The 27,516-nt window shown below is 39.7% G+C and overlaps 1 protein-coding gene across 7 annotated transcripts in view; it reads right to left on the bottom strand.

The window, feature by feature from the left end:
* Window positions 1-27,516, bottom strand: part of KLF12 (KLF transcription factor 12) — a 427,134-nt gene that overhangs the window by 208,601 nt on the left and 191,017 nt on the right. For 3 of the 7 annotated variants that reach the window (XM_058670652.1, XM_058670656.1, XM_058670653.1), the window contains one exon: window positions 10,214-10,303. The exons of 2 other annotated variants lie outside the window; for them this stretch is intronic. In XM_058670652.1, the coding sequence (XP_058526635.1) occupies window positions 10,214-10,303 (90 nt within the window). Of the gene's footprint in view, window positions 1-10,213; window positions 10,304-11,971; window positions 12,091-27,516 lie in introns of all 7 variants that reach the window. 2 more of the 7 variants (XM_058670654.1, XM_058670655.1) reach the window with 1 other exon arrangement.

Genomic DNA, 27,516 nt, shown 5'->3' with positions numbered 1-27,516 from the left:
CGCCCACCATGACAGCTCTCCAAGTAGAGGTGCCGAACTGACTATGTTTAATGATCAAAATGCTGGGCTTAAAACTACCAGCTTGCTATTTCTTTTCTATTTCTCATGGGTTTATTTCTTTTTCTTCTTTCTCCAGTTCATGTTCACCATTTTTAAACCTGTTTCTGCATTTATTTAGCTTGTAGATAGCTGCTCTATGTAACACACCATGGTCTATTTCCAAATAATGTCATATCACTTAACATATAGAAGAGCTTTACAACAATGTACTTCTTTTAGTCCCCCCTCCTGTCTAGGTTACTGGTATATTCCTTTTCATTCGGTATGCTGGATACGTCAAAGTTATTTCCTTTCATTACTTGCTTCCTACAATCTATGTTTTACTATTATTTTTCTGCCAGCAGTTCAATGAATTTCAAACCACTTGAGCTTTGCTGTTTGTATCACACCTGCACAATGTTCAGCTAATCACTCATTCACGGCTCAATAGGGGGTGCATTTTATTTTCAGTCTTTATTTCTCAGTGGGCTTTATTTTGCACAGTTTCTATTGTTATATATTTATTCGACGCTTTTCCTTAGGGTATGGCATTCATTTTGATGATCTCTGATGTTTCATTCCTAACATTATTTTTTTACTTTTTTTCTACCTTTTGGTTCACCTCTCATAACATCCCCGGCTTCCTTCACATCCTAAAGCAATTCTGTTTTATGACCCCGGCTTGTGAACTGTCCACATCATTGTGGTGTGTTTCCATTGATTTGGTTATAAACGATATTTTGCTCCTGTACACATGTGTTAATTTTGGATTCTTAACATTTTAGTTTTTGAAATCATTTTTAATATTATATTATAGTAAACTGCTTAAAGGTCTTACTAAATGAAGAATTTAAGGAAAAAAGAGAATAGCTTAGCAGGAAAAGAGGCAAGTGGTATAAAGAATAATCAAATGAAGATAATCAAATTCACTCTAACTTTTAAAATCAATTACAAAATAAGAATTACCAGTAGCACATAATTCACATCAATTCATTTTTAAAAGATTTAAAACAAAATCAAAGAAAATACTACACTTTCAGCAAAACTGCAGCAAGTATTCCTTTCTTATTTTAACTTACACATATGAGAGAACATACAAGATATTTGTCTATGTTAGGTTTATTTTAGCTACTATGATAATCTCCAGTTATAACTATTTAGAGCTGATTCTGTTTTATCTTTGAATAATATTCCACTGTATATGTATAAACACATTTTGTTTATCTAACACTGGTAACTTTCATTACGTTAGTGTAATTTTTAATTATTTGGTGCTAAACTTTGTTGTATTCATTTGGAAGAGATGTTTATTGTGGCACAAAGGTGAGTAAACTACAGATCCATTTCATCCTTCCAGTGTTTGCTTCCAAGATTTGTCATGGCAGAGCTAGCAAAGACTACCTAGAGAACTGACGCTGACCCTACTACTAAGCAGTGACCTTCTACGTCCCCCTCTCCTCCCATTCACGAAGAAGTCTCTCCATTCAGACAGGTGACATGGCCTGTCTACTTCAACAATAGTTCAACCAGTATTACCAGCCAGTTACCTTTTCATTACCTTCCTCCATACACACATGAGCATGTCAAGTCGGCAGCCAATCTCATAGATCTTTAGAAGTGTCTCCCTTCATACAGTTCCTCTCTCCTGGATACTGCTTGTCCTGACTCCAAACCCCCAGCCTTTTCTGCTCAACTGAGTGAAGCTGCTAGGTCTGGCCTGGCTTCTTCTCACCTGATTTTCAGCCAAGAATCACAGTTCATCTCCTATTGTGCTAATCTCCCATGGATCCTGCATACTGTTGTGCTGTTTACGACAAAAGAATCATCTGATGGCAGTAAATCTTGTGGTCAGAAGCAAAAGTCATCCAGAATTAAACAGGATAGTTTTATGAGACACAGAACAAACCCTGGAGCCTTGCAGTAAAGATGGTATGAGGGTCCATCTATGTACAAGAGCCAGATTATGCATATGTCACCACAAAGACAGCAGACAAAGCAGACCACCATCTTGCATAGTTGGGATATCCTGGAAAGGCTAAAGATGCTCCCAACACAATTCGTAAATGACCCACAGCATGAAATTTCTTTAAGAAAGATTCCTTTTTATAATGTACTGACTCTACAAGAATGGAAATCACTCATGGAAATGATAGTACTTTCTCTTCTCCTCAATTAATGAGACTAAAGCTAGAACTGGTCTTCTGTCGACAACCTGACCATCACCCCACAATCCGGGAGTCAGGATATCTGGACTGTGAGCAACAGGGAAAGGACCATGAAGGAGAAAAGATAATTCCAAAGGAAGAAAGGCAGAATTGCCACCTTCAGAGCTCTGCCTAGGGCAGGCCCTGAGGAAAAGGATTTGTCTCCTGTTATTTTTCCCTGGGGTACCATCTGTAATTATCACCACAGCTCATTGATTTTTAATTCTTTCTATTAATACATTTATTGGCCATTCTGACATTATTAAAAATCAGTTCAACTCTGCATCTTTACTGGAATGTATCTCTTCTCTTAAATAGGAGCTTTACAAGTGCACTTCTTTCTCTGCTTAAAAAAAAACATCAAAAAACCACAGTCTTCTTACATTACCAATAACGCAGCTTCTGCGTATGCTCTTCTGTGAAGCCAGGTAGTGACACGCAAAACTTCAGCACAGATCAAAAGATCTCAAGTAATGGCACATCAGAGAATATTAAATGATAAGCAAATTCATATTTCCAAGATAATTCTACCAATTTACTAGCGCCGCTGGCCGCTGTTCCACAGTAGGAGGGGAGATAATGAGTCCCTGTTAAAGGGTACTGCAAGTGGCATTTTTAATAATGCCTTTTCTTCACTTCTGATAAAGCCATTAAGGCAGAACTGTCTTGCTAAGTCTTTACACACAGAGGCATTCTAAGTCTTCAATATAAAATTGGACATAAACGTTTAAGTAAGGCATCTTACCGGTTCCTCACACTTTATGCAACTGAATTGGGATGTAACTGCCTGTCCTGGGTGAGGATAACATAGAACAGTTTTGGACTCAGCTACAATACCTGTGCCTGTGCCAATCTCTTTATTAAACTGAATATTGGGGTTTTTCAAAACAGCTCCAGTCCCCAAATTCCTTTAGTTCTATAGCATGACAATCAGGTCCCTACAATAAACAGTATCTTAATGAAGCTGTATTTAGGGGCCCTGCCTTTTCGTACGCTTCTGGGCTGAAAAGAAGAGGAATACTGAGAAACAGAAAACACAAGCTCTGCTCCAAAGTGAGTTCCACCAGAGCTGGCTTCCGGGTGCCTGCAGGTGCCCTGTGCTGCAGCAGCATCCTCAGGCTCTGCCCAGCAGCCAGGGTCCTGCAGGAGAGCATGCCAAAGTGGCTCCAGCTCGGCAGGGGAGGAGACCTCTAAGCTGAGGGCCTGGGCACCCTTCCCTGGCAGATTCTCTACACCCTGAGAGACAAGCATCCAGAGGTAATGGAGTAGGGAAAGGGTTCCTTCCTGCTTCCCTCTGCAGAATGTGCACTTAATCCATTTAGGGAGCTGAACCAGTAGATTAAATAGCATCCCTCCTATATCCTGTAACTCTTTCTTTCTCATAAATAAATTTTTATATATTTTTTAAAACTCCCACACTTTGTATCATTTTATCTGGAAACACGACCTTTGAGTACCCTTTTAAAAATGTGATCAAATACCATCATTTGATCATTTTTCTGTATCATTTTTGTGTTAGCACAGTACCTTTTTTTCTGGAGTCACTACTATTATATTTTTCCACATCAAATAAAATATCATAATTTTACTCATTTCAGCAGACATACCTGATTAAAAATGTGAATAAGAACAGAGATGTCCAGTTTGCATCTTGCCTTAAATCAACATGTAGAATTACCAATTAATTCAGATACTGAAATGCCTACTAGTAACAGCACTGGCAGCAGGGTAGGCATTTTGCATGACTGTTCAGAAGATGCTCAGGACACACACATTCCGTTTTGGAGACCTGACTACTTTACTTCAGCTCCAACTTTCTGTGCGTGTGCATCCTGGGAAGCAGCAGATGATGTCCCAAGTGCTTGGGTTCCTGTCCCTGTCCTCCATATGGGAGCCCAGGGTAGAGTTCCAGGCTCCTGGCTCCTGTCTTGCCCATCCTCAGCCCTGTGAGTATTTTCAAAGTAAACCATCAGATGGAAGCTCTCTTGATCTCTCTCCAATTAAATGAAATAGAAATGCATTAAAAAAATGAGATGGCAGCCATGGTGCTTTTGTCTGGTGTTTTTCTTCCAAAGAAGAACATTTCTTCAGTGCCCACCACACAGGTGCAGGTGTCTTAGGGGGCTGGTGGTTAGCTCCACTTCCTCGTGGAGGAGAACTGCAATGATGAAGACCAGGCATGATTCTCCCAGGAGGACCCAGCTAAGCACATATTGACCCAAGTCTGTCTTACAGGAACGTCCTCATATTTTTACTTCTCTGCATGGAAACTTCCTTGTAGTCTTCATAATCAGAAACTGCTCCCTGTCCTTTCCCTGGTTCACAGATGTCAGACTAACCTTCTCTCCAACAACCCCACTGTACAGATGGGGACAGAGAGGCCTGGCAATTCAGAGCCACTGTCCAGTGCCTTTCAAACTGGGAAACAACAGGGCCAGGAACAAAGTCACTTTTTATGTCTTTGAGGCAATACCCCAAGCTTCACCTCACCTTCAAGCTGCACCTCATCTTCGGAGTAACAGTTCCAATGTTCTTCCTGCTTCAGTTCTTTGCTTCATAAAGTTAGAACATCCAAAGGCAGACTGCACTCAGGAAGTGCTTGGCACAGCCGGCACAAGCACCAAAGGTCACAAAGTCACTGAAACACTCCTCGCTGTGCCCCTGCAGCGTATCACGAGATCACATGTCCTTCCTACAGCCTGCTTAGCAGCATGCGCTGTGTTACCAACAATCCTACAGGAAACTGAATTCCAAGAACAGGAGACTACAGCAACAATCTACTCAGAAATCACATAACCCAGAATGCAAGAGTCGCAGAACTCAACAGAACGAATGCCCAATTGCTGCTGTAGCTGGGTCATGTGGCTCCAAGATGAAGTCCTCAGCCACCAACAGAGAAGGGCTTCTTCTGATTTTTATATTTTTTGTTTCTCTTTCCCCAACAATGCTGTTTGCTATGGGACAAACAGCAGATTTACAACAAGCTATTGACTAGTTGTATATTTTTCACCATTCTAACTAACCTGGGAAACAAGTTGAATGAATCATGTTAAACTGAACACTTAGCAAATTGTCAGAAGTTACAAGTAATGCAAAGAAGAAACAATGGCCACGGTCTTTAAGAGCTGGCAATCTGAATGGAGAGATAGGACCAAATACACAATCATCAAACTCTTCCAGAGCAGGTGAAAGGCAGCCAGAACTTTTCATGCCAACAGCCTGTCCCACTATTTTTCTTTTAAGGCAGATTTACAGAAAGAAGGAGAAATATCTTCCGTCACTGGTTCACTCCCCAAGGGGCTGTGACAATCGGAGCTGAGACGATATGAAGCCAGGGATTTCCTCTGGGTCTCCCATGCAGCTGGTGGGTCCCAACGCTTTAGACCATTTTCAGCTTCTTTCCCAGACCATAAGCAGGGAGCTGGAAGGGAAGTGGAGCAGCTGGGATACCAACTGATCTCCACATGGCATCCTGGAGCATGTGAGGCAATGACTTAAGCCACTAGGCCACTGTGCTGGGCCCTATATCTTTCTTTAAGGTGTGAAATGTGCCTGCTAGGTCCTGAGAGAAACAACAATTTTTCTTTCCCCAAAAGACTTGAGATTAACTTCCATGTGCTAAAAATGCATTCTTATGAGTTTTGGAGTGATGACAAACTCTAAGCAATGTATCAAGGTCTGGCTTTTTTAATTCATGGTTATGACATGGGTAGGTTTCATTACAGGTCTCAAAAATTCTATGTCTTCCATGGGAAGTCATGTAATCTTCAAAATTTCAGAATTCCATATCTAACAACAGTATATAAAATTCTGAAATTGCATAGCACAGCCTTCCACTCCCTATCCCCTCCAATGAAAACTCCAGTAATGTGGTAAAAATAAAAACCACTGAGATGCTAACTTTTATTTCTATTTTAAACAGTATGGTACTAAAAGTATTACTGTCCGCAGAGCTAATGCATGTGCACCCATTGAAAACTGCATCATGCTTCTCTCAAAGCTTTATCATAAAAGAAAATGAATTACACCGGTCAATATTTAAGAAGTACAAAACTAATGGGGAAAACTAAATTTCTCCAACATGGTAATCTAGATTAGGAAAAAATACTAATATCAGCTCCATCCACAAGTTAGAAATTGATTTTAATGAATAGGCAAGAAGTACCTTTGAAGCTCCATTTTTGTTCTGTCCCTATTAAAGGAAAGAATAATACTTTCTGCAAATAATGTGATATGGGATTGTTATTCATATTTATGAAACCTCTTGCAATATTGGCTGTTAGTTTTTGTACACCTCAATGTTAAAGGCAATCTTCCCTTGAAGCTAAAAAGTGGGAGTGCAGAGGAAAGAGCTCTCTGGACAATCTTAAAGACCCCAAAGCTCTTTTGGTAGGCATCCCCCCTTTTAACCATGCAACACATTGCTTCAATAAGTTTACTGGTGAGTAGCTAAGGAACCTTACTGGGATATAAAAACCAATACTGTGAAATATAGATTGCTTTTTTTTTTCACTGTTTTGTCCCCATCAGCAATGGAAAAAGGCAATTCTCCCTGAATGAGTTATTACGATCTGTATAGATTGCTTAGAAACTGACTTAATTAAACTGGTGATAATGCATCTAGATTATCAAATAAATTAAAAAAAATACTCTCTCTGAGGCAGAAGCAGCAGTAACAAAATCCCACCCGTGACCAGGTTAATCAATAAAGGTAAAAACCCTGGGCGATCTGGAGATCATTCACAGCAAAGATTTTAACTTGAGGAGTCCAGCTAGAAAATCCAGGTGAACTCATACTTTTCACTGAAGGGTCGTCTGTAAATAATCCTGGCAGCCGCCACTTGGTCCCACTCTTCAGGAGGCTCCAGTGCCTCAGTGCTGGGCCGTTGGATCGTGTCGTCAGCTGTTCAGCTGTGTTACCTTCACAGGCTCCACCAAGTTACCTTGGAGCTAAGAAATCAGTGGTGCCCACAAGGTGACATAACATAAATACAACCTGACACTGGCCAGAAAATTTTCTACTGAGATGCTACACATCCCAGTTTAAGCCTCAGAAATTTAGAAGTCACTGAAAAGACTCATCCCCTAAAACCTCATCAACATAAATTCCTTCAGCACGCTTGAATGAGATCTGACATGAACTCATATATATGAATTCTTAGACCATAACCATGAAATTCTGTTCACATTTAATAGTGCCTTTGAATGTTTAATCAAGTAAACAGCATGAATTTTGCTGCTGGCACTGTAGCACAGTGGCTTAAGTCGCTGCCTGTAATGCTGGCATCCCTGAGGGTTTTAGGCCTCCCTGCACCATTTCCAGTCCAGCTCCCTGCTAATGGTCCTGGGAAAGCAGCAGAAGATGGCCCACGCGTTTGAGCACCTGTACTCATGTGGGAGTCCTCCTGTGTCCGGCCTGGTCCAACCGTAGTCCTGCAGCTATCTGGAGAGTGAACCTATCAATGCAAGGTCTCTCTCTGTCTCTCCCTTCATTGCTATAACTCCTACTTTCAAATAAATAATTATAAAAACAAAAAATGACTTTTAATGTGAATGATTTTTCGTTATAAAAAAGATACACAAAGTAACAATCATGTATTCAGTTGATGAGATTTTGTCATCTGCTGCGTAAGTGGTGGTAGTTTATTAAAAAGAGCATTCAGACAACTGTACTGATCTACCAGATGACCCAGCTACTCTATTCCTGGAAATATATCCAAAGGAAGTGAAATCTGATTATGAGAAAATAACATGAAACCTTGTGTTTACAGCAGTACAATCCACAGTAGCAAGGACATGGAAAAACTCAGATACTGGTGGAAAGAAAAATGGATAAAGAAATGGTGGTACATCTATTCCATGGAATACTACTCAGCCATTTAAAAGAAAGACATCCTACCATTTGCAACAAAACCCAACTGTAGACATTGTGCTCAGTGAAACAAGCCATTCCAAAAAGAACAAATATCATGTATTCTCTGAGACATGGTAAACAAGCATGTGTGTGTGTGTGTGTATGTACATATATATATATATAATCTGTTTAATGGAGACAACCATATAGGAGGTGAAAAAGCATTGCAGCATGCATCTCCACTTGCAAATAAAAGGAGGTGTTCCTATGAAACAGTTAACTGTAGCTTGGCTGCCTATCTCTACAATGCTATGACACATTTAAACAGGAGAATGTTGCACTTGTGACTGCTGCTAAAGGACTGTACTATTGCAATAGTATGGGGGGAAATGGGGCAGGAGGAAGGGGAAGGAGAGGGAGCCATCCCTATACTTATAAAATTGTATCATAGAAAATAATAACAACAATAAAAAAAAAAGGATGGAGATAGTCACAGTACACTTGCCCAAATGAGCAGTGGTTACTCCTTTAAAAGTAGAAAGGTGACTGGGTTGGCACTTGAACACAGCAGGCTAAGCTGCCACTTGCAACACTGGCATCCATACCATATCAGAGAGCCAGCTTGAGTTTCACCTTCCTGCAAAAACACGTAACAAAGCAGTAGAAGACAATGCACAACATGTTGGGCCCCTGTCACACATACGGTAGTCACTTGAGAAATAAACCAGTCTCTTCTTCTCTCTAACTCTGCCTTTCAGAAAAAAATAAGTAAATGCTTAAGTAAATGTATAAACTGTAAAGGAGGTATTAGGCACAGTGGCTAAAATGGCTGCAACCGTATCAGGAAGTCGGACTATGATCCTCAGCTCCAGCTCCTGACTCCCTCTTCCAGAGAGAAGGAACAGAAATGGCTCAAATAACTGGGTTTCTGGGCTGGATCCATGGGTCAATAGGCTAATCCTCTACTCTGTGCTGCCACCATGGGTACCCGTTTATGTTGGGGATGTGATGTCATGCTGTGCTACGCTACACTCATATCACGTCATATCATGTTATGATTGTTAACGTGATGTTATACTGGGGATTGGCTGATCTAATCCCAAACCAGCTGTCTGCTGATGGCCTAGGAAAGTAGATGAGGAGGGCCCAAGTCTTCGGAACCCTGTATCCATGAGACTCAAAGACCCAGAAGAGGCTCCTGACTTCAGATTAGCTTAACTCTAACCATTGTGGCCGTTTCGGAAGCTAACATCAGAAGATGTTCTCAATTTCTCCTTGCCTCTGTAAATACGACTTTCAAATAAAAATAAATAAATAAGAACAATAATAATTGGGTTTCTGCCAACCAAATGAGAGATGTGGATTCAACTGGCAGCTCCTGGGTCGGAGCAAGCCGTTGTGGACATTTAGGGATTGAAGGAGCAGACGACAGTCCTCTTCCTTTCCCTTTTGTTCTGTGTGTGTGTGTGTGTGTGTGTCTGTGTGTGTGTGTGTGATGGCTAGCTGCGATTACCAATTACAGTATACATGTGTTTTTAGCTCCTGAAACAGTAAATGTTATCCAGTATAACATCTTCTACGTCCTGAAAGAAAAAGAAACTGTTCTCTTAGCAATTATATTTAAATATCCATAAATTGATCCATATATTTGGCTATGTATCACTAAACAATCGTTCATTGAATTTTAGAAACTTTTCAAATTCATTGACCTCTATTTTGTCAACTCGGACCTTGGGCGGAGGAATCAGTACAAAATCACAGAAAAATTCATGCAACAAACAGTAACATTCCAAAACCTGTACTCTGTCATTTCCTAACTTGGAAGAACCAAGCTATTTTGACATTGAAGTTATGTTCCAACTTTATTTTTTAAATACTTCCTCTTTGCTTTAGATTTTTATTAGCTTTTCAAATCATTCACTCATTCAAATGTAGCCATATGGATCTTACGAGTTCATTCGGCCCTCCCACTTGGATGATAAAATCCATTTTAAGGGAATAACATTTGAAGCTGTGAATGGCTGAGAGAGAAGTGTTCTGCAAACCTCTGGGTGCTTCGGAAATGGCACCCGCGGCAAGAAAAGGAGATGGGGCGGCACCGGAGACCTCTGCTTACCCCTTGTTCAGATTCCAGAAGCTCTGTTTTGACTCTGACTGCCGGCATCCCATCAAGCATTAACATTCTGTTCTCAAAGGTGTTGATATGCTGAGAATAAAAAAGAGAGAGACTCGGCTATTAAGCATTCCGGAGAGGACAGCTGGTCCAATCCTCTTCTTCACCGTGGTACATTTAGTGCTGCTAACCTAATTTTTTTAAACAAAGAAGTATAATGAAGTGAGAGGATCAGCGTAACCAATTATCAACCCCTCCCCCCAGCACCCGCCACTCGGAACTTTCATTTGAAATAATGACCAGGAAGTAAAATTAATCAGTCTGACTCTCTGACCTCGAGGGTGGAGGTCAGGCTGTAATAAACCTTACATTAATTTATATGGGGCTGAAACAATCCATCACACTTCCACAATAGTGCAAGGAAATAAAAGGCAACTTAATCTTTTCATTACTTCAAGACATTGCATTGTGCACAGATGTTCATAAAAGAAATCAGATAAAATAATTTATATACTCTTAAAGTCTAGGGAAGATAATATAAATCTAGACACATTCAATTTTCCTATCAGGGAAATTATGATCAAACAAAAATTCCTACATATCAATCACCTCCAGCCATCTATTCACAGCCAACCTAAGTCAACCTCATGTGAACAGATGTACCTGAAGTTAGAGCTAGGCCAAAGATCAGCTGTTCTCTGTCCTACTGGATGTTTGCCTCAACTTAGCATAGTTCAAGTGGAAAATCATCACGTGTGGCTCAATAAAATTCCAAACAACAGTTTTTAAATATTAGGTCAGGATTAATTTTGATCACTCTGCACTACTGCTTTGGCGATTTCCTTATAAGCAACCTGTGAGGGGAATCCGAATGTCATGTCTCAATGACTGCTTAAAGCCATGGCTGGCCCATATTTCATAACATGCGCAAAATCTTACTGTTACTGCAGTTACTGACTAAACTAAGAAACTGCAATCAGCCGATTTATATTGGTAAGTTTTGCTCAGTTACAGAATGACACCACATGACAGCATAAAGGAAAAATGAGTTTATAGACATTCTGTCTGTACGGAAACAAATGTTAATATAATTTTTGAAGCTTTGAGGTTTGGGTCTTTCATTTGCTTGGTTTGGTCTTTCATTTTACCTACAAATTAAAGAACTCATAATATTTTTTTATTACCAAAAATACCAACAGAATGCAGTATAGTGAAGCTCTGATTGTTTCATATATTTCTTGACTTCTTTGAGAAATACTTTAAGAGACAGGATTTCTAGGGCCTCTCAGCACAAATATTTGCTTTGAAAAAAGCAACAAGAAGAAATAGCAAATTAATTCTAGAGTTAACTCCAATGCATCTTAAAAGCTCATACCACCTAACTATTAGATACTTATAGGAAGAAAACAAATTACTGTCACATTCTTTCCTATGTCATTTCCAAATTGCCAGCAATACATTTAAAATTTTGTCTTACTGTTCAGTTTTTCCTATTTTATAAGGATGTTGTATCCTAGTTCAGAGCTCAGATTAGAAACAAGGAGCTACAAGCAATCTCAGTCAACTGGTTCCAAATCTGCAAGCCTTTCCTGGAGGCCTGTGAGTTATTTACACAAAGGGAATGTTTCTGAAATTCTAACAGGTCTCTTGCTTTGGTGATTGGAAACGGGCAGCGTGGCTCAGCGCCACGTGTTCTCAGGAAACCCCTTCTATAGTCGGGCAACCGCTCATTTCCGTCTCTCACAACTCTTAAGAATCCACCTTCACAAAGCATCCTGCAGCCCTTAGGATGGCAGACAATGAGTGATGAGTTGATATTACTTCCTACCCCGGAGGAGATCTTGCCCAGACGTAAAGGGAAGACACCTTATTAAGGAAATCTAAGCAGTGGAGGAGAAGAGAAAGAGAGGCTCTGGGAAGGCAAGTTTAATGAACTGTTAGAATCTGATTAGAGGCTAATGTCCCTTTTAGCACTTTGTACCAATTTACTGCTGATATACTCTCACCATTTTCCTCACAGATTGTGATAAACTGTTTAGTCTAAAACCTGAGCTCTAACCGGGGTCTTTAAAGTTAAAACCTGGTAAATCACACCTGGCTGCGTCCATGTTCCATTAAGCACACTTAAATATCCTTATATTTTCATGATGCTTTTAAAGATTTTTTATTGCTATTCTTGAATAATTCTACATGTGTAAAAGAAAGAACAGACATTTTGGTTTGCATGTAAAAGTGAATAAAAAGGAAATGCATTCTTGAATCCTTAAATATTTTTTTTTCTTTAAGGTTTTTCTCAGGATCCTCACTCAGAGCCACAGCCATAACAAACATCATAAATGACAATGTTCAGACAGGAGGCCAACCCTCAACTGCTCAATTCTTTTCACTAGGGAAACTCAATCTGTATTATGCCTTAAAGTTCAGTTGTGACTAGATGGGAAGTGGCAATAATCTGTGCATTCAGAATTCTAACCCTGTTTGGGATTAACACAGGGGGCCATCACAGCACAGCCTAAACTGTTCTGACAGCTTGTGGTTTCTACACAGTGGAGGGTAATTAAACAGCATTGAAGACACAATCCTTGAAACAAAATATTGATATATTTATCTCATTAAGCTAAGGTCTGATATATACACTCTCAGATGACTGTAGGCTTGAAATGAATAACACTTTCTAACAATTTGGAAATGTTTCCAAGCACATCTTGCCATGATCTTAATCAAAATGTATTTACTGCAGAATCAATAGCTTAATTGATTCCCGAGAGGAAAAAAACAAATTATACAGAGTCATCAACCTCAGTGTCATATTATTATTATTTTTCTAACAAATACATTGAATTATGCAACCACCAGAGTAATAATTTACTGGCATATATCACACACACATATATACATGCTGTTTGCATCATGAATGAACTGTAGCAATTAATCCAAAATGTACCATAGGACTTGCTAGCTAGATATTAATTTCATGTGCACTCAATGAGAATGGCATTCTTTTTTTTTTTAAAGATTTTATTTATTTTATTTACAAAGTCAGACATACAGAGAGGAGGAGAGACAGAGAGGAAGATCTTCCATCCGATGATTCACTCCCCAAGCGGCTGCAACGGCCGGTACTACACCGATCCAAAGCTGGGAACCAGGAACCTCTTCCGGGTCTCCCACGCGGGTGCAGGGTCCCAAAGCATTGGGCCGTCCTCGACTGCTTTCCCCAGGCCACAGGCAGGGAGCTGGGTGGGAAGTGGAGCTGCCGGGATTAGAACCGGCGCCCACATGGGATCCCAGCACGTTCAAGGGGAGGACTTTAGCCGCTAGGCCACGCCGCTGGGCCCGAGAATGGCATTCTGATTTTCCTGTTTGCCATAAAAGATCTGACACCTCAACAGCGCAGCTGATAGCAGGCGCCCACTTCATTAAAATCCATACTAACAGCAATGATCACTGATGCCAGCATCTCAAAATAATTCTAAATGGAATATGCAGCCAGGAGATGGGACTGAACTTCATGAGTCTAACTCACAAAACCATTCAATGGGGCAACTTTCCAGGTCACCTTCTAAAGCTGCTCCTCTAACCCTCTGGTAAGTGCCTTCTCTTTTGCCTTCTCCCGACTGTGGGTACATTTGCACAAGTCGAATGATGAAGAACTAGCCAGTCAATATTCTAAACATAAGCCAAAAATTGCAGTTGGTATTTGTTTTGCTTTTATAAGTACATGACACTAAATTTATATCCAGCATCAATCTTCATGACTGCCCACAGATCATGAGAAACATAAATATGTCTCTCTGATCCACTAGCCTGCTAAGTCAGAAGCGGCATAGGAGACAAATGAGTAGTATTTCAAGTCCCAGTCCCCCACTTCCATTGAGGCTTATAATGCAAGCATGCCAACTGGACAGAAATGCTGCTGTCCACAAAGAGTAACAGAATCAGTCTACAAAGAAGTTAGGTATTTTCATTAAAAACAAACAAAAGCCTTAGATAAGTTTATCTCTCCTTTTCCTTTACCCACCCCTACCACAATAACAGTAACAAAAACTATTACCAATTTTTTCCAGTCCTGCTCACCAAGTAATGCCAGCTTAACCCACAGGTTAAGAACTCCCCAAACCAGTGCTGCAATACTTGTAACAAGAGAAGCAGTAGATTCTTCTCTTTCTAGATAAGTCTTAAAAGCTAATATGACTGCTTCGTGATTATTATCTAATGCTATGCAACAAATCTTTTATTGGCATGAACTAAAAATCATAATTACCTTGATAACAAACATAATAATACTTAACTATTTGCATAGTTACCATGGACTAGATCATGTGCTAATTGAGCATCAGAGTACACATTCAATTTTCACAGTAATATAAGAAGTCCTCCTTATACTGCCTGACGTTGAGGCCTCTGAGATACATGCAGAGAATATCGGCCAACATCATCAATTAGTAGGAGAGCTCCACCCCAAGCCCAGTAAGGGTTATGCACTGTATCTACTTGCCCATTTAACCCCCTACATATCCCTATATCAACATATTCTCCATATTTTAAAAAAAGCTGGGGAAAATAAGAGCACTTTATTGAAAGCCACAACAGCAGAATTCTTAAGTCTCAGTGACACGGTCCTCCCAGGAGCTAACCATGAGCACTCTTGGTCACCCACATGCGCATCATAATATGGGGAATAACAGTACTAAGTGTAACAAGTCACTGATTGTAAAATCACTTCATTTTTTTCCCTACTTTATATCACTTTTTTAGCGTATATACTTAACTTGATGAATGTATTCATTTCTCCCCCAAAAATTGCTCAGAATTTATTTAGCAGGCCAATATCATAATGAATTCAACTTTGAAAAAAATCTATAACATCATATGCTATCCAGTGTTTTGAAAATATTTGTACCTTTTGCTGGCTCATTCTATATTTTCATAGCAGTTCCAAACACTTTGGTGATAAAGTAATTTCACCTTGTAAATTTTATAGAGAAGCTAGTGTTTTGGCATTACTTTCCAATTATAATGGCTCAGATTAAGTATAAGCATGTATTTTTCTTTTTTTTTTTAAAGATTTATTCATTTTATTACAGCCAGATATACACAGAGGAGGAGAGACAGAGAGCAAGATCTTCCGTCCGATGATTCACTCCCCAAGTGAGCCACAACGGGCCGATGTGCGCCGATCTGAAGCCGGGAACCTGGAACCTCTTCCGGGTCTCCCACGCGGGTGCAGGTCCCAATGCATGGGGCCGTCCTCGACTGCTTTCCCAGGCCACAAGCAGGGAGTTGGATGGGAAGTGGAGCTGCTGGGATTAGAACCGGCGCCCATATGGGATCCTGGGGCTTTCAAGGTGAGGACTTTAGCTGCTAGGCCACGCCGCCGGGCCCATAAGCATGTATTTTTCTACACTTACATGTCTTCAAAATTTTTCTGAGGACTTATCAATAATCAACGTACCTGAAATGCTACAATATAAATATCAGTTCAAACACAAACAACATTTCAAACAAATAATACAGTTGCTATTCTAGCTATTCCATCTTTTATTCCTTAGCAGAATGGAGAAATGAATAGAATATTAGATACCCATATTTTATTAACAGAATTAATAACTGAAACTACTGTGAGTTTCACCAAATCCTGTTTTCAATGATCCATATATTTATTTTCCTGAAATATTTTATCTTCAGTCTGGAAAGTAAAACCCTTCCACAAAAATTCTGACCCTGAAACATAAGGAACACTGTTTCTCATAAAGACTATTAAAGTTGTATGTATAGTGCCATGACATATTTTTCTGATAACAAGAATCATTTTATATCCTATGTTGACAGAATGCTAAACTAACCATGACAATATACAACTCACATTAATAATTTAGAAATACTTCCTATAAGTTGTTAAACCATCCATGAAATACTGAAATTCATATTCAAATTGAAAATGAAGGCTTTTCAAAAGGGCAACCAACCCAATATAAGCAAGAAGCCAAAGGCCTCCATACATTTCTAGAAATACCAACAGCTGCATGACTCCTTTCTAGTGTTCACTGGGCAGAAGGTACTTAAAATGACAAGTCAATTTCTAAATGACATTTTTTATCCCAGTATTAATTCAAGCTGCAACTGAGAAGTATTTTCATTATTCCTACTCTGCAAAAGCGTACACACTTGGAGGTTGTGAGCTGACCAATCTTTTCATAAATATGCGGTGAAGGTTTTTGTTGTGTCAAATTTATCCCATTTCAGCGGCACCACTCACTGAATCATGAGGCATTAGGAGAGATACAAGAGAGATCAGGAATGGTTTGAACACACACACACCCACACACACACACACAATATGGTATGAGAAGCCTCTACCCACTACCAAGCACAAATCTCAGAGAAAGCAAACCTCAGGACAACTCCCCAGGAAGAGATCCAATATGTGTTACCAGGTAGTAGGATGTCAGCATAGATAAATCACGTGGGCTTAATGACAAGCAAAGACAGGTGAGAACTCAGTTCCACCATAGAAAGCACTCCAGAAAACAGGGCAAACCAAAACACATCCTCAGACCCTGCCCCAGGAATCCAGAACTAAGAAAACAGGAATGGCTGAGAAGCAAAAAAGTAACTTGAACTCTTCCTGCAGGATTCCTTCCCTGGAACACACATAGATACAGAAACCAAGCACCATGAGTCAGGCAGAAGGGCCAACACAGTAGCAGACAGGCCCTACACAGTGAGACATATGTTTTGTTGCTTTATATTCATTATTTCATTCATGTATGTAGCACCAAGAGGAAAGCAACAAGGTAACTTCATAACTTAGGCAACACTCAGGAAGATGGCACACCGCACAGTACTCAGCCAATGAGGAAGTGGGCAGGGGACCTGGCTGCCACCCAGCAAACTGCTTGCTGTAACTGCTCAGCAGACCTTGAGCCTTGAGATAATAAAGTTTTACTTTCCCTGAGTCTCGTTTCATTTCCTGGGCAAACAGGTGAGGATATTCACACAACAACAAACAAGGCACAAGGGCTGAGGGGTGGACTGTAAGGCAAGGCCAACTCATCACAGATGGCACTGAAGGGAAACAGAACTGAGTTCAAACTGCTCCACAGCAGGTGCCACTACCAATTTCCCAAACCTGGTCTCCACCTTTCTGCCTCCAGGACTGGGTACAAGCTTCTGGGCTGTAGGATTCATCAGCTGCTAAAAGTTTCTGTACTTGTTCTTGTATTAGCATGCAAGTTCCCAGAAAGAATGGATTTGCTAATTTCCTCCTAATAGTACTACTATTCCTCAGAATTAAAACAAAAGCTAACACATAATCTATTCTCAATAGATATTTCTGAGGTGGATCAAAGAAAACAATACAAACACATAATAAGATCTGTTCTGTCTCCTTGGTCTATGGGGTGACAGACTGTTGACAAAACAGAAGACAGTTACAGGCAACATTATCAAGCTATGAATTTCTCCTTATCTGTAAAGAACAAAAAAGATTTTGGTATGGTTGGAATATTCACTGCAAGAGTTGACTGCAGGGACCAGTGCCGTGGCTCAACAGGCTAATCCTCCACCTTCCAGAGCCAGCACCCATATGGGCAGTGGCTCATATTCCAGCTGCTCTACTTCCCATCTAGCCCCCTGCTTATGGCCTGGGAATCTGACCATTGTGGCCATTTGAGGAAACAGTGAATGGAAGATCTTTCCCACTGTTTCTCTTCTCTGTCAAATCTGAGGTTCTAATAAGAAAAAAATAATCTAAAAACAAAGTATGATTGCGCATGAAACCAGAATGGTAACATGCCATCAAATTCGTCTTGTATTGGTCTTAAGCTGTGGTATTTCATCTGCACATTCAAAAATATCTGATGCTTTGTGTTAGTAACCGTTGGTGCAAAATGAGTAAGAGATCAAAGTACGCTGCCTTAAGAGAACTGGAATTACATAAGGATGAAATGTGTTAGGACAAAACACAATAGGTGATGATGAGATTCATGGAAAAAAGCTAATGTGTTAAGCTCTGCGTCACTAACCTGGAAGATGACTGATGAAGACATAGAAGGTGATGGGGAATCCAGTTGGCACAATAGCAGAGATGGTAAGATCTGAACCATGGCAGTAGTAGTGGGAACTAATGGGAGAAAAATATTTGAGATAATCCCTAGCAAGAATGAACAGTCTTTGAGGGCTAACTAGATGGAGGAAGTGTGGCAATAAGACTGAGCTGGGAAAAAGCTGTCAAGATTTTTCTACATCTTACAAAAGATTAAGGCAAAAATTCAGTAGGAAGAAAAAACATGTTATTTGTTCCTACAATATTCATCAATAGATTTGCCACACTCTAGGAAATGAGATTATCTGTGAGAACTGTATAATTTCAATGTAGTTTTGTCTATGCAGCATCTATTACACAGACAGGAGATATCTCTCTAGTCAGTAGATTCAAATCATATAATAGATAAAATCAAATTGATCCAAACACAGAACCACAAGACTGGATTAAACAAGATAGTATCTGCCCAACTACAAGGTCAAGTGCTGTACACTGACATCCTCAACAGAGGTTTCCCTTTGTGAAAAGTTAGAGGTATACATAACGAGAAAAAAGAAAAAAACACCAAACAATAAATGGAACATGTAATGCAGTGACATCACTGATGTTTTTGTCCAGAGTAAATGAAGATCGCTATCAGGCATTCAGTCATGGATTTACTGTGAGAAACAAAGGAAATGGTTATCTCCACCTTGACTTCTCTACAACGTTTGTCCTGTAGCACTTTATCAAACCTAAGATGGATCAGCTTTCTAAGCCATGAGCTCTTGAGTGTGTATGTCTTACATGGCCTAAGAAAATGATGATAAGTTGGTAATGAAAAAAAAAAAAAGAAGAGGAAAAAAAATCAAAATTAATTTGGTTTAATTATGGCTATTCTAAGAAAAACAAGAAAATGAAAAAACCTGAAAATTCTCCATTGTGGTGAGAAAACGTGTCAACTACTGCCCAGATCGACAAGATTTTGGCCTTTTCTCCAAAAATCCATATCCACTCATGTAGTTAAGACTTTCATGCCAAATATGCAATCTTATCTTTTCTGGAAATTTTTTCTCTGAGCAAATGAAAGTTTATATTTCATCCAAGAAGGGTTTATCAAAATAAATAATATTAGAGTTTTATTGCAAAAAAGCACAAATGTAGCTAAAATTAAGATTGTGTCAGTAATGTGTATGCTCATTTGATCTTTTTAATAACAACACTTTTAATACCTATTTTCATTTCATCCCAGTAATAGTCACAAGTAGTTTGACTATCACACCTTTTGCCACTCCAAAATATTCTATCTTCCAGGTCTGCACTTCCTGGAGAGTGGCGTTTCAAAACAAAAGTATAAGTGAGAATAGGATACTGTCCAGGGTCATGTGCCTGATGCTCAGATACCCTGGTTGAGACTCCACCTTCCACTATGTCTATGGCCTTCTTATGGTTTCAGCATCCTTAATTATCAAGCATGCTTCTACTTCACAGAATATTAAGGCTTCAAAGAGATAACTCAGGTAAGGTGTTTGGCATGCAAGCCATATACGAATACCCTTACATATGCTGTTAAAACTACAGATCTTTACCATGGCAACATATTTAGCAATTGCTTTACTAGAGAATTTATATATTAGATGGTGTGTAATTAGAGCTGTGGAAAATTTCAAAATTTGAGGAAAAGAAAAGAACCATACAAAACATAAAATAAACCCAAATTGCTAAAATGTTACAATTTGCCTGCAGGTAGGGCAACAGGAAGCCAGTGGTACTAACTCCTCCACACTATGACGCATGCTGTTGTCATTCAGCTGCAGACAGGGCTCGCCCACCTGTTCCCTTCCCAGATCTGATCAACCACCTTGTTCCTTCTTGGGATTTCTCTAAGACATCTGTTCCTGTTTAAATAAATGAAATCCGCCACTGATTTTCCGTTATTGAACACTTCTCAAATTCCAAAATGCAACACCATGAAGGTCAGAAAAGAAAAAAAATCCATTCAACAGGAATTTGGGATGTGCTTTATGATCAAGGAATTATATAGCTACACAGCACTTACTCAGGGACCTTGTTACTTCGTGTCAACCTCTTTATAAACCTGATTCATAAAAAAATCAGAAACAGCATATTTTTGAAGCAGAATAACTTATTCCACTCAGAAATTTTCCATTACCTACTTCTGCTGCTTGCACTAACTATAGCTAAAGTAAATGTTGCTCATCAAGAGAGTTGAGGTTGAGAACCTGCTTGAGAACCACCCCATTGCTATAACTCCAACACTCTCTTAGGCCTGTTTTCTTGACATCTGCACTGTAGACACATAAACCAGAGTATAGGAGCTGCTGTGTGCACTGCAGAAACATCAGCAGCACCCTGGTGGCTACAGCTGCATCCCAGCACCATCTCCCTCAGAAACCATCAGACCTTGCAATGGGGGAGAAAGGACACCAACACTGCCTTCAGAAACCATCAGACCTTGCAAGGATGAGTCTCAGTGCAGAAACATCATTTCATAATTGCTGATATTATGAACTGATTCCAAAATATTATACTGAATGGTCCTGCCCAGCAAAATGAAATAAATGCTACCTCACCATGAAAATGAAATAATATAGAGTGAATACTGGAATCCCACTACTAGGAAGCTAACATTACTACCAGATGACTTTACTATTTTGTAAAATTTCTTCTATCCTTTCCACTTATCCAAATTTTCTCAATAAATAAAGGCATAGATTGCAGAAAAGAGCTGTGAATGTCTGTTAGTTCAAGCAATGTGAACTGAAATAGCCACACAAGGATTTCAGCCTGAGTTTAGCAACTTTCTGGCCCTATTTTAGACATGGACTGTGAACATCTACCAATTGAGGCACAAAAAGCCATAGAGCATGAAACATGTTAATTATCCAAAAGCGTACCATGATGACTTAACTGTCAACAAAGAACTAGAAGATCTGTTTTTCACTCCTGGCCCTAGACAGGATTTGCTGCATGGGGTTTTTATACTTTTATTCTCCAGAAATGAGAACTGAACCCCATATCAAGGACAAACTATTTCATTATGTGATTTGAATTATGTACCTTTTTGTGGTTAATTGTGTTATAGAAATGCTGTCTTTTCAGTATTGCAGAATTCACACCATCCTACTAGCTTTTTTCCATAGAGCTTCATACAGAAAATAACAAACACCCAAAGAATCACCCACACAGTACATGTACTAAATTGCTAAAGAAAAGAGGGAGGAGTCCTGTTAGAGCAAAGTAGGTTAAGCCAGTCACTTGGGATGCCTGCGTTCCCTAACAGAGTGCTCGGCTGGTTTACTTCCTACTCAGGGTTCTGGCCAATGCAACTGGAGAAGCACCAGACATTGGCTCAAGTATCCGGGACTCTGGGGCCTAAGTAGGAGGCTCTGATGAACTTCCAGGCTCCTAACTTGAGCCTGAACCAGCCCTGGTGTTTGTGGGCATTTCCACAGTGTACCAGAAGAGGGAATATCTCTGTGATTCAAGTAAGAGGAATATAAAAATTAAAAATTAAAAAAAGAACATTTGAAGAAGCAGGAATAGAGGAAGAACATCTTCTAACAAATAATCTCAAAATGTGAAGAAAAATAGGGCAAAAAAACGCACAGTTTTTAATTTGAGATCTCCCCCAGATGATCATACTCCTGAATGATGTTTAGAAGATTGAGAACATGCTGAAAAGATAAACCACAAACTGGCTTTCAGTGGTACACACGGCTTATTTTGTGAAGACTACAAAACTACTTGCCAGAGTTCAGGTGTGGATAGTTATTTTGTTGTTGTTATTTTGTTTTTTTGTTTGTTTGTTTTCACAATTCATTTATTTTGATAAGAGAGAGAGAGAGAGAGAGAGAGTTTCCTTCGACTGGTTCACCCTACAAATGCCTGAAATAGTTCAACTGGGCCAGGCCACAGTTAGGAGTGGGAACATCAATTCAGGATCCCTACAGAGGCAACCAAAACCCGACTTCTTGAGTCATCATTTTTTGTCCAAGAGTCTCCACTGGCAAGATGTGATAATCAAGATCAAAAAGAGGAGTGTGGGAATGAACCCAGGCTCACCAATATGGGAAGCAGATGTCCCACTCTTAACTGCTAGGACACATACATGCCTCAACATGTGTTTTATATGTAAAATGCACACTGGAGTTTGATTTAATGCAGAAAACAGAATTCACAATGCATCATAAAGTTAGAATTAATTACATGTAGATATATTTTTATTACATTCAATTAATAAAGTTAATGCTTAAACTCTGCAGGCATGTATCAGCAATATAAAATCCATAGCTTTTTGAGGTCTACAAGAAGACTGAACATCTTATAAACTTGGGTATTATGTTCTATGTCTCTTGGACACAGCTGCTCTGCACTACCACTACAGTGGCTCTCCACCTGATTTGATACCTCTTTCTATCTTTCCTCCAGCCTCCATCAAAGCCATGTGGAAAAGTAAAAGGAGGAGGAATGGAAAGGAAGAGGGAAGACCGTCCCAAAATTGGAGGAAGGCCACAGACCTAACACGAGACTTTAATGAATGAGTCAGCCCCAAACTAGCAGCCTGGATGCAACAATAAATTCCTAGAACTCAAGTTTGCTTTTCCAGTAATGACCTGTTTCCCACAAGTTCAAGATTTTTATTTGAGCTGATCTCTTACGGTCTCCAACAAGATTCGCCTGGGCATGACGCCATTAAGAAATCCTCATTCACTGAATCTGTGCATTATGTTTGGTGATATGCACATTTTGATACTGTCCTCGATCCTGCCAAACCACGAACATGATAACTCTCTCCATCATTTAATGACTTCTTTTCTTTTCTTTTTTTTTTAAGTTTTGTAAGTTTCAACACAGATCTTCCACATCTTTCGTTTGGTTTATTCCAAGTTATTTCAGGCTCTTCCACACCATTTTAAAGGGGACTATATTAGAAAGTTCTTCCTCACCTATGGAGTTGTTTGTGTATACCAGAGCTATTGATTTATGTTCAGTAATTTTGTACCCTGCTACCCTGCCAAATTCTCTTATGATTTCCAACAGTCTCTCAACTGAGTCTTCATTTTGTTTATGTGGTGTATCATACTTCTCACTTTGCATATATTACATCATGCCAATGATAAATACAACCTAGTCAGGGTGAATATCTGTCGGATGTATTGCTGAATTCTGTCAGCTATTACTTTGTTGAAGATTTTTGTATCTATGTTCATCAGGGATATCAGTCCATAGTTCTCAACATTCTTCTCAGAAATAGAAAAAGGTACAAAATTTCACCTGGAAACACAAGAGACCATGTATATATTATTCAGGATAGCTTTCGCTATAAAACAGGAGAAATCACAATACCAGATTTCAACACATACTACAGGGCAGTGGTAATCAAAACAGTCTGTCACTGCTACAGAAACAGAGAAGAAGACCAATGGAACAGAATAAAAACCCCAGAAAGGAGTACACACATGAACAGCCTACCACTCCTCAACAACAGAACTGAAAATAACCCAGGGGAAAAGCCTGATCTCTTCAACAAATGCTGTTGGGACAAAGAGACACCTACTTGCAGAAGGAAACCAAGACCTCACACCTTCCCCTGACACAAACATCAGCTCAAAAGGGATCAAGGACCTAAATCTGCACCCAGAAACCATCAAACTACTACAGGAAAACATAGGAATCACTCTACAATATGGTAGGCATAGGCAAAGACTTCTGACAAAAGACACCAAAAGCACAGCAAGTCAGAGCCAAAACAAACAAATGCAACTACATCAAACTAAGAGGTTTCAGTTCAGCAAAGGAACTGGCCAACAAAGCAAAGGAGCAACCAACAGAATGGGAGAAAACCTTTGCACACTATACGACAGATAGGACACTAACATCCAGGATTTACGGAGCTTCAGAAACTCAACGGCAGCAAAAGAAACAACACTGTGAACAAATGGGAAAAGTAAATGAGCAGACATTTTCCAAGAGAACAAATTCAAATGACTAACAGACACCTGAAAAAAATGCTCAGGTTCCCTAGCTATAAAGGAAACACAAATAGAAACCACACTGAGATTCCACCTAACTCCAGTGAGCTTGGCCTGCATTTGGAAATCTACTAACAACACCTGCTGGCATGGATGTGAAGAAAGAAGTATCCACTCCACTGCTGGAGGCAGTGTGGACTAGTCAGTTAGTATGGAGATTGCTAAGACAACTGAGAATTAATCTAACATACAAACCAGCAATCCCACTCCTGGGAATATATTCAAATGAAGTAAAATCTGCATTGCTGATACGTATAATGCCAAGATACACTTAAATAGCAGTATTTCTGAGTTGTGACGGATGAGGAAGGACTATGCTATTGTAATAATATGGGGAAACTGGAGGAAGCAAGGGGTAGTGGTGGGGTTAATACCAACACCTACAAAACTGTATCAGGAAAACCATAATAAAAATTAAAAAATTGCAAAGAAATCCTCATTCAACATCTATGTACTCCACAGCTCATAAACAAACAAACAAACAAACAAATAAAGCATAGGGCAAGACAGGCCTTGGATCTGCTTCATGAATTTGCCCTTGAGAAATGACATCCCAATCAACCCTGTTTCTCAGGCTATTACACTTTCCTAGGCTAATTCATAGGGAATATGTTATCAGAATCCTCAACCGGCCATTGCTATTCTTTGTCTCTTTTCAGATGGTCCTGCCATCATGTCTTGTCAGCCTGCTGCCAAAGACAAGGAGAAAGGAGAAATTTTCCTCTATCTACAGCAGAAATTTCAGATCCCAAGCAAAATGCAAGGCCCCAAAGAAAGCCTTTGAAAATTAGGTCAAGTCTCAAAAACACAAATTATATACTGATAAATTTAAAAACCGATGCTTCCATGACAACAAGAGAGGGACAGACAGACAGACATGGATGGGGAGTAAGGGGTAGGGAAGAGGCAGATAGAGATGAGAGTGGATAGAATATAAATGCATGGAGGGTGGGAAGGGGGAGAGAAAGACATCTGGAGAGGGAGGGAGCACACGAAATTGACATGCACTCAAAATTGGAGCTGAAGGGATATGGAGTGATATTCTTCAGGTTTGTTTTGACATATTTTCTGACTTCTCACGAATTTCATACTTTCATTGTATAATTAAAGGAAATAGTTGACAGCTGAAATTTTCAGATGTAAAAGAGCCAAGTCTTAAAAAAAGAGGGAGTAAGAAAGAAAGAAAGGAAGAAAAAAAGAAAGAAAAAGTCAAACAGGAGAGCAGTCAAGGTTCCTCTCTGGGTTTGTGTTCCTGAAGTCACAGTTACTTCCATGCACTAACCAGGAAGGTGCACCTTGCATATGTGTGCAAGTGGCAGTTATAGTTTAACTAATACAAACCTAAAAATGTCATCTGTGCAGATGAAATTGAAAGGAACAGATTTTTTTAGTTTATGTGTAACTGACCTACTGAATCCATTGTATTGCCTGAAGTGGTTTATCAATCCATGTTTGCCACCATTTTCAAAACAAAGAGATCCTTTATTAACTGTATTCTTTATTACTGAATTTGGTAATGATATAGACTTCTTCATATTCTAGGGAATTCCATGACAACAGACAAATAGGTGTATTATACTATTATCTTGTGGTATGAATTTAGCATCTGCAAAAAATAAAGTTTATATCTAACACATTTACATTTTTCCACTACACAAAGTACACAGTGAGTGTATTTATAAAGGATTTTAGTGAAATGAACAATCTTTTCTGTTCTGGTTCAGGAAAGTACAGGGGACAAGAAAAATATGCATTTGGGGTATATTTAAACAAAATATACTGAGTACACTCTTAAGGTTTTCTGCCTTTTCTGCAGAGGTCTTGCTTGTCTGGGCCACAAGTTACGAAGGCCACGCTCTCAGTACATATAATACCGGAAATGTTATTTGAGAAAATTCCCAGAGAGTAGCTACTGAAAGAAAGGGTTCTAACAATCCATCATTGAAAGAACTAAAAATACCTTCTGAGACTTCAGTTTCCTGTTCTGCACACCAGAACAGTAGAAGCTGTCACTCCAGCCTGACAACAAACTAAAAGCTGAATGAACTGAAAAATCAACAATTCTCTCTGGATCTGTTAGAGAGGTAAGGCCACAAGACAAATACTGCTCCCACTGAGACTGGAAGACAGGAGGATACAAGAAAATATCAATTACTGAGGCAGAGATTTCTCCTTAGAAAAGAACTAGGCTCCAAGCTGACACATGGTGGGGAAAGGGAAAGGAAGCAGCCCTCCCTTTCCCACTCTGTAATTCCTTGAGGGAACAGGACCAGTGGGTTTACCTGGACCCTTCACGGGACATGGTCTGAAATACACCCCCAAGGTTCAGATGAGGCCAGGTGTTGCTTCTTCAGTATCCCTGGTCCAGAAAAGTGAGTTAACTCTTGAAGGAAATTCTCTCTCTCTCCCTCTCGATTTGGTTATTTTTACTGCCAAGGCAGAGTTACATAGAGAATAAGACATAGAGAGGAAGGTCGTCCATCTGCTGATTCACTCCCCAAATGGACATACGGCAGAAACTGAGCAGATCTGAAGCCAGGAGCCAGGAGGTTCTTCTGGATCTCCCATGTGGGTGCAGGATCCCAAGGTCTTGGGCTGTCCTCCACTGCCCTCCCAGGCCACAAGCCGGGAGCTGGATGGGAAGTGGAGCAGCTAGGACAGGAACTGGTACCCCTATGGGATCCTGGTGTTTGGAGTTGAGGATTAGCCAATGGAGCCTTCACAACGGGTCCTGAACTTTCTTCTATTCAACTGCTTCATTTAGCAGGACACAAAAGTTAAAAAAAAAAGATGACAGAAGAGCTATGGACAGTACCCAGGTTTCTGAAGAGAAACAGCTTAGGAAGCTGATGAGTAATATCCAAGAATTAACCAAATTGAAATATGAACTGGATTATGATATTAATTTATAATATTTTAATAACATAACAAAAGACAATAAGGTGCATGCACTGGGTACTACAGGTTGAGCCAAGTCATATTGAAATGTCAGGGTTGAGTCTCAATTCTATTCCCAATTCCAACTTTCTACAAAGGCACACCATGGGAGGAATGAGGCAATGGCTTGAGTAGCTGGATCCCAGTTACTCAGGTGGCAGATCAGAATTAAGTTCTGGATCCTGGATTCAGCCAGGCCCAAGTCTGACTGTTGCAGGCATGTATGGAGTAGAGTGGCAGATGCGAGATCTCTGTCTCCCTTCCTCAGGAAAATAAATAAATATATG

The sequence above is a fragment of the Ochotona princeps genome, chromosome 12 (genome assembly GCF_030435755.1).
Source record: "Ochotona princeps isolate mOchPri1 chromosome 12, mOchPri1.hap1, whole genome shotgun sequence".
Taxonomy (NCBI): domain Eukaryota; kingdom Metazoa; phylum Chordata; class Mammalia; order Lagomorpha; family Ochotonidae; genus Ochotona; species Ochotona princeps.
Note: the sequence above shows the minus strand (reverse complement) of the source record. Positions and strands in the feature narration are given on the sequence as shown.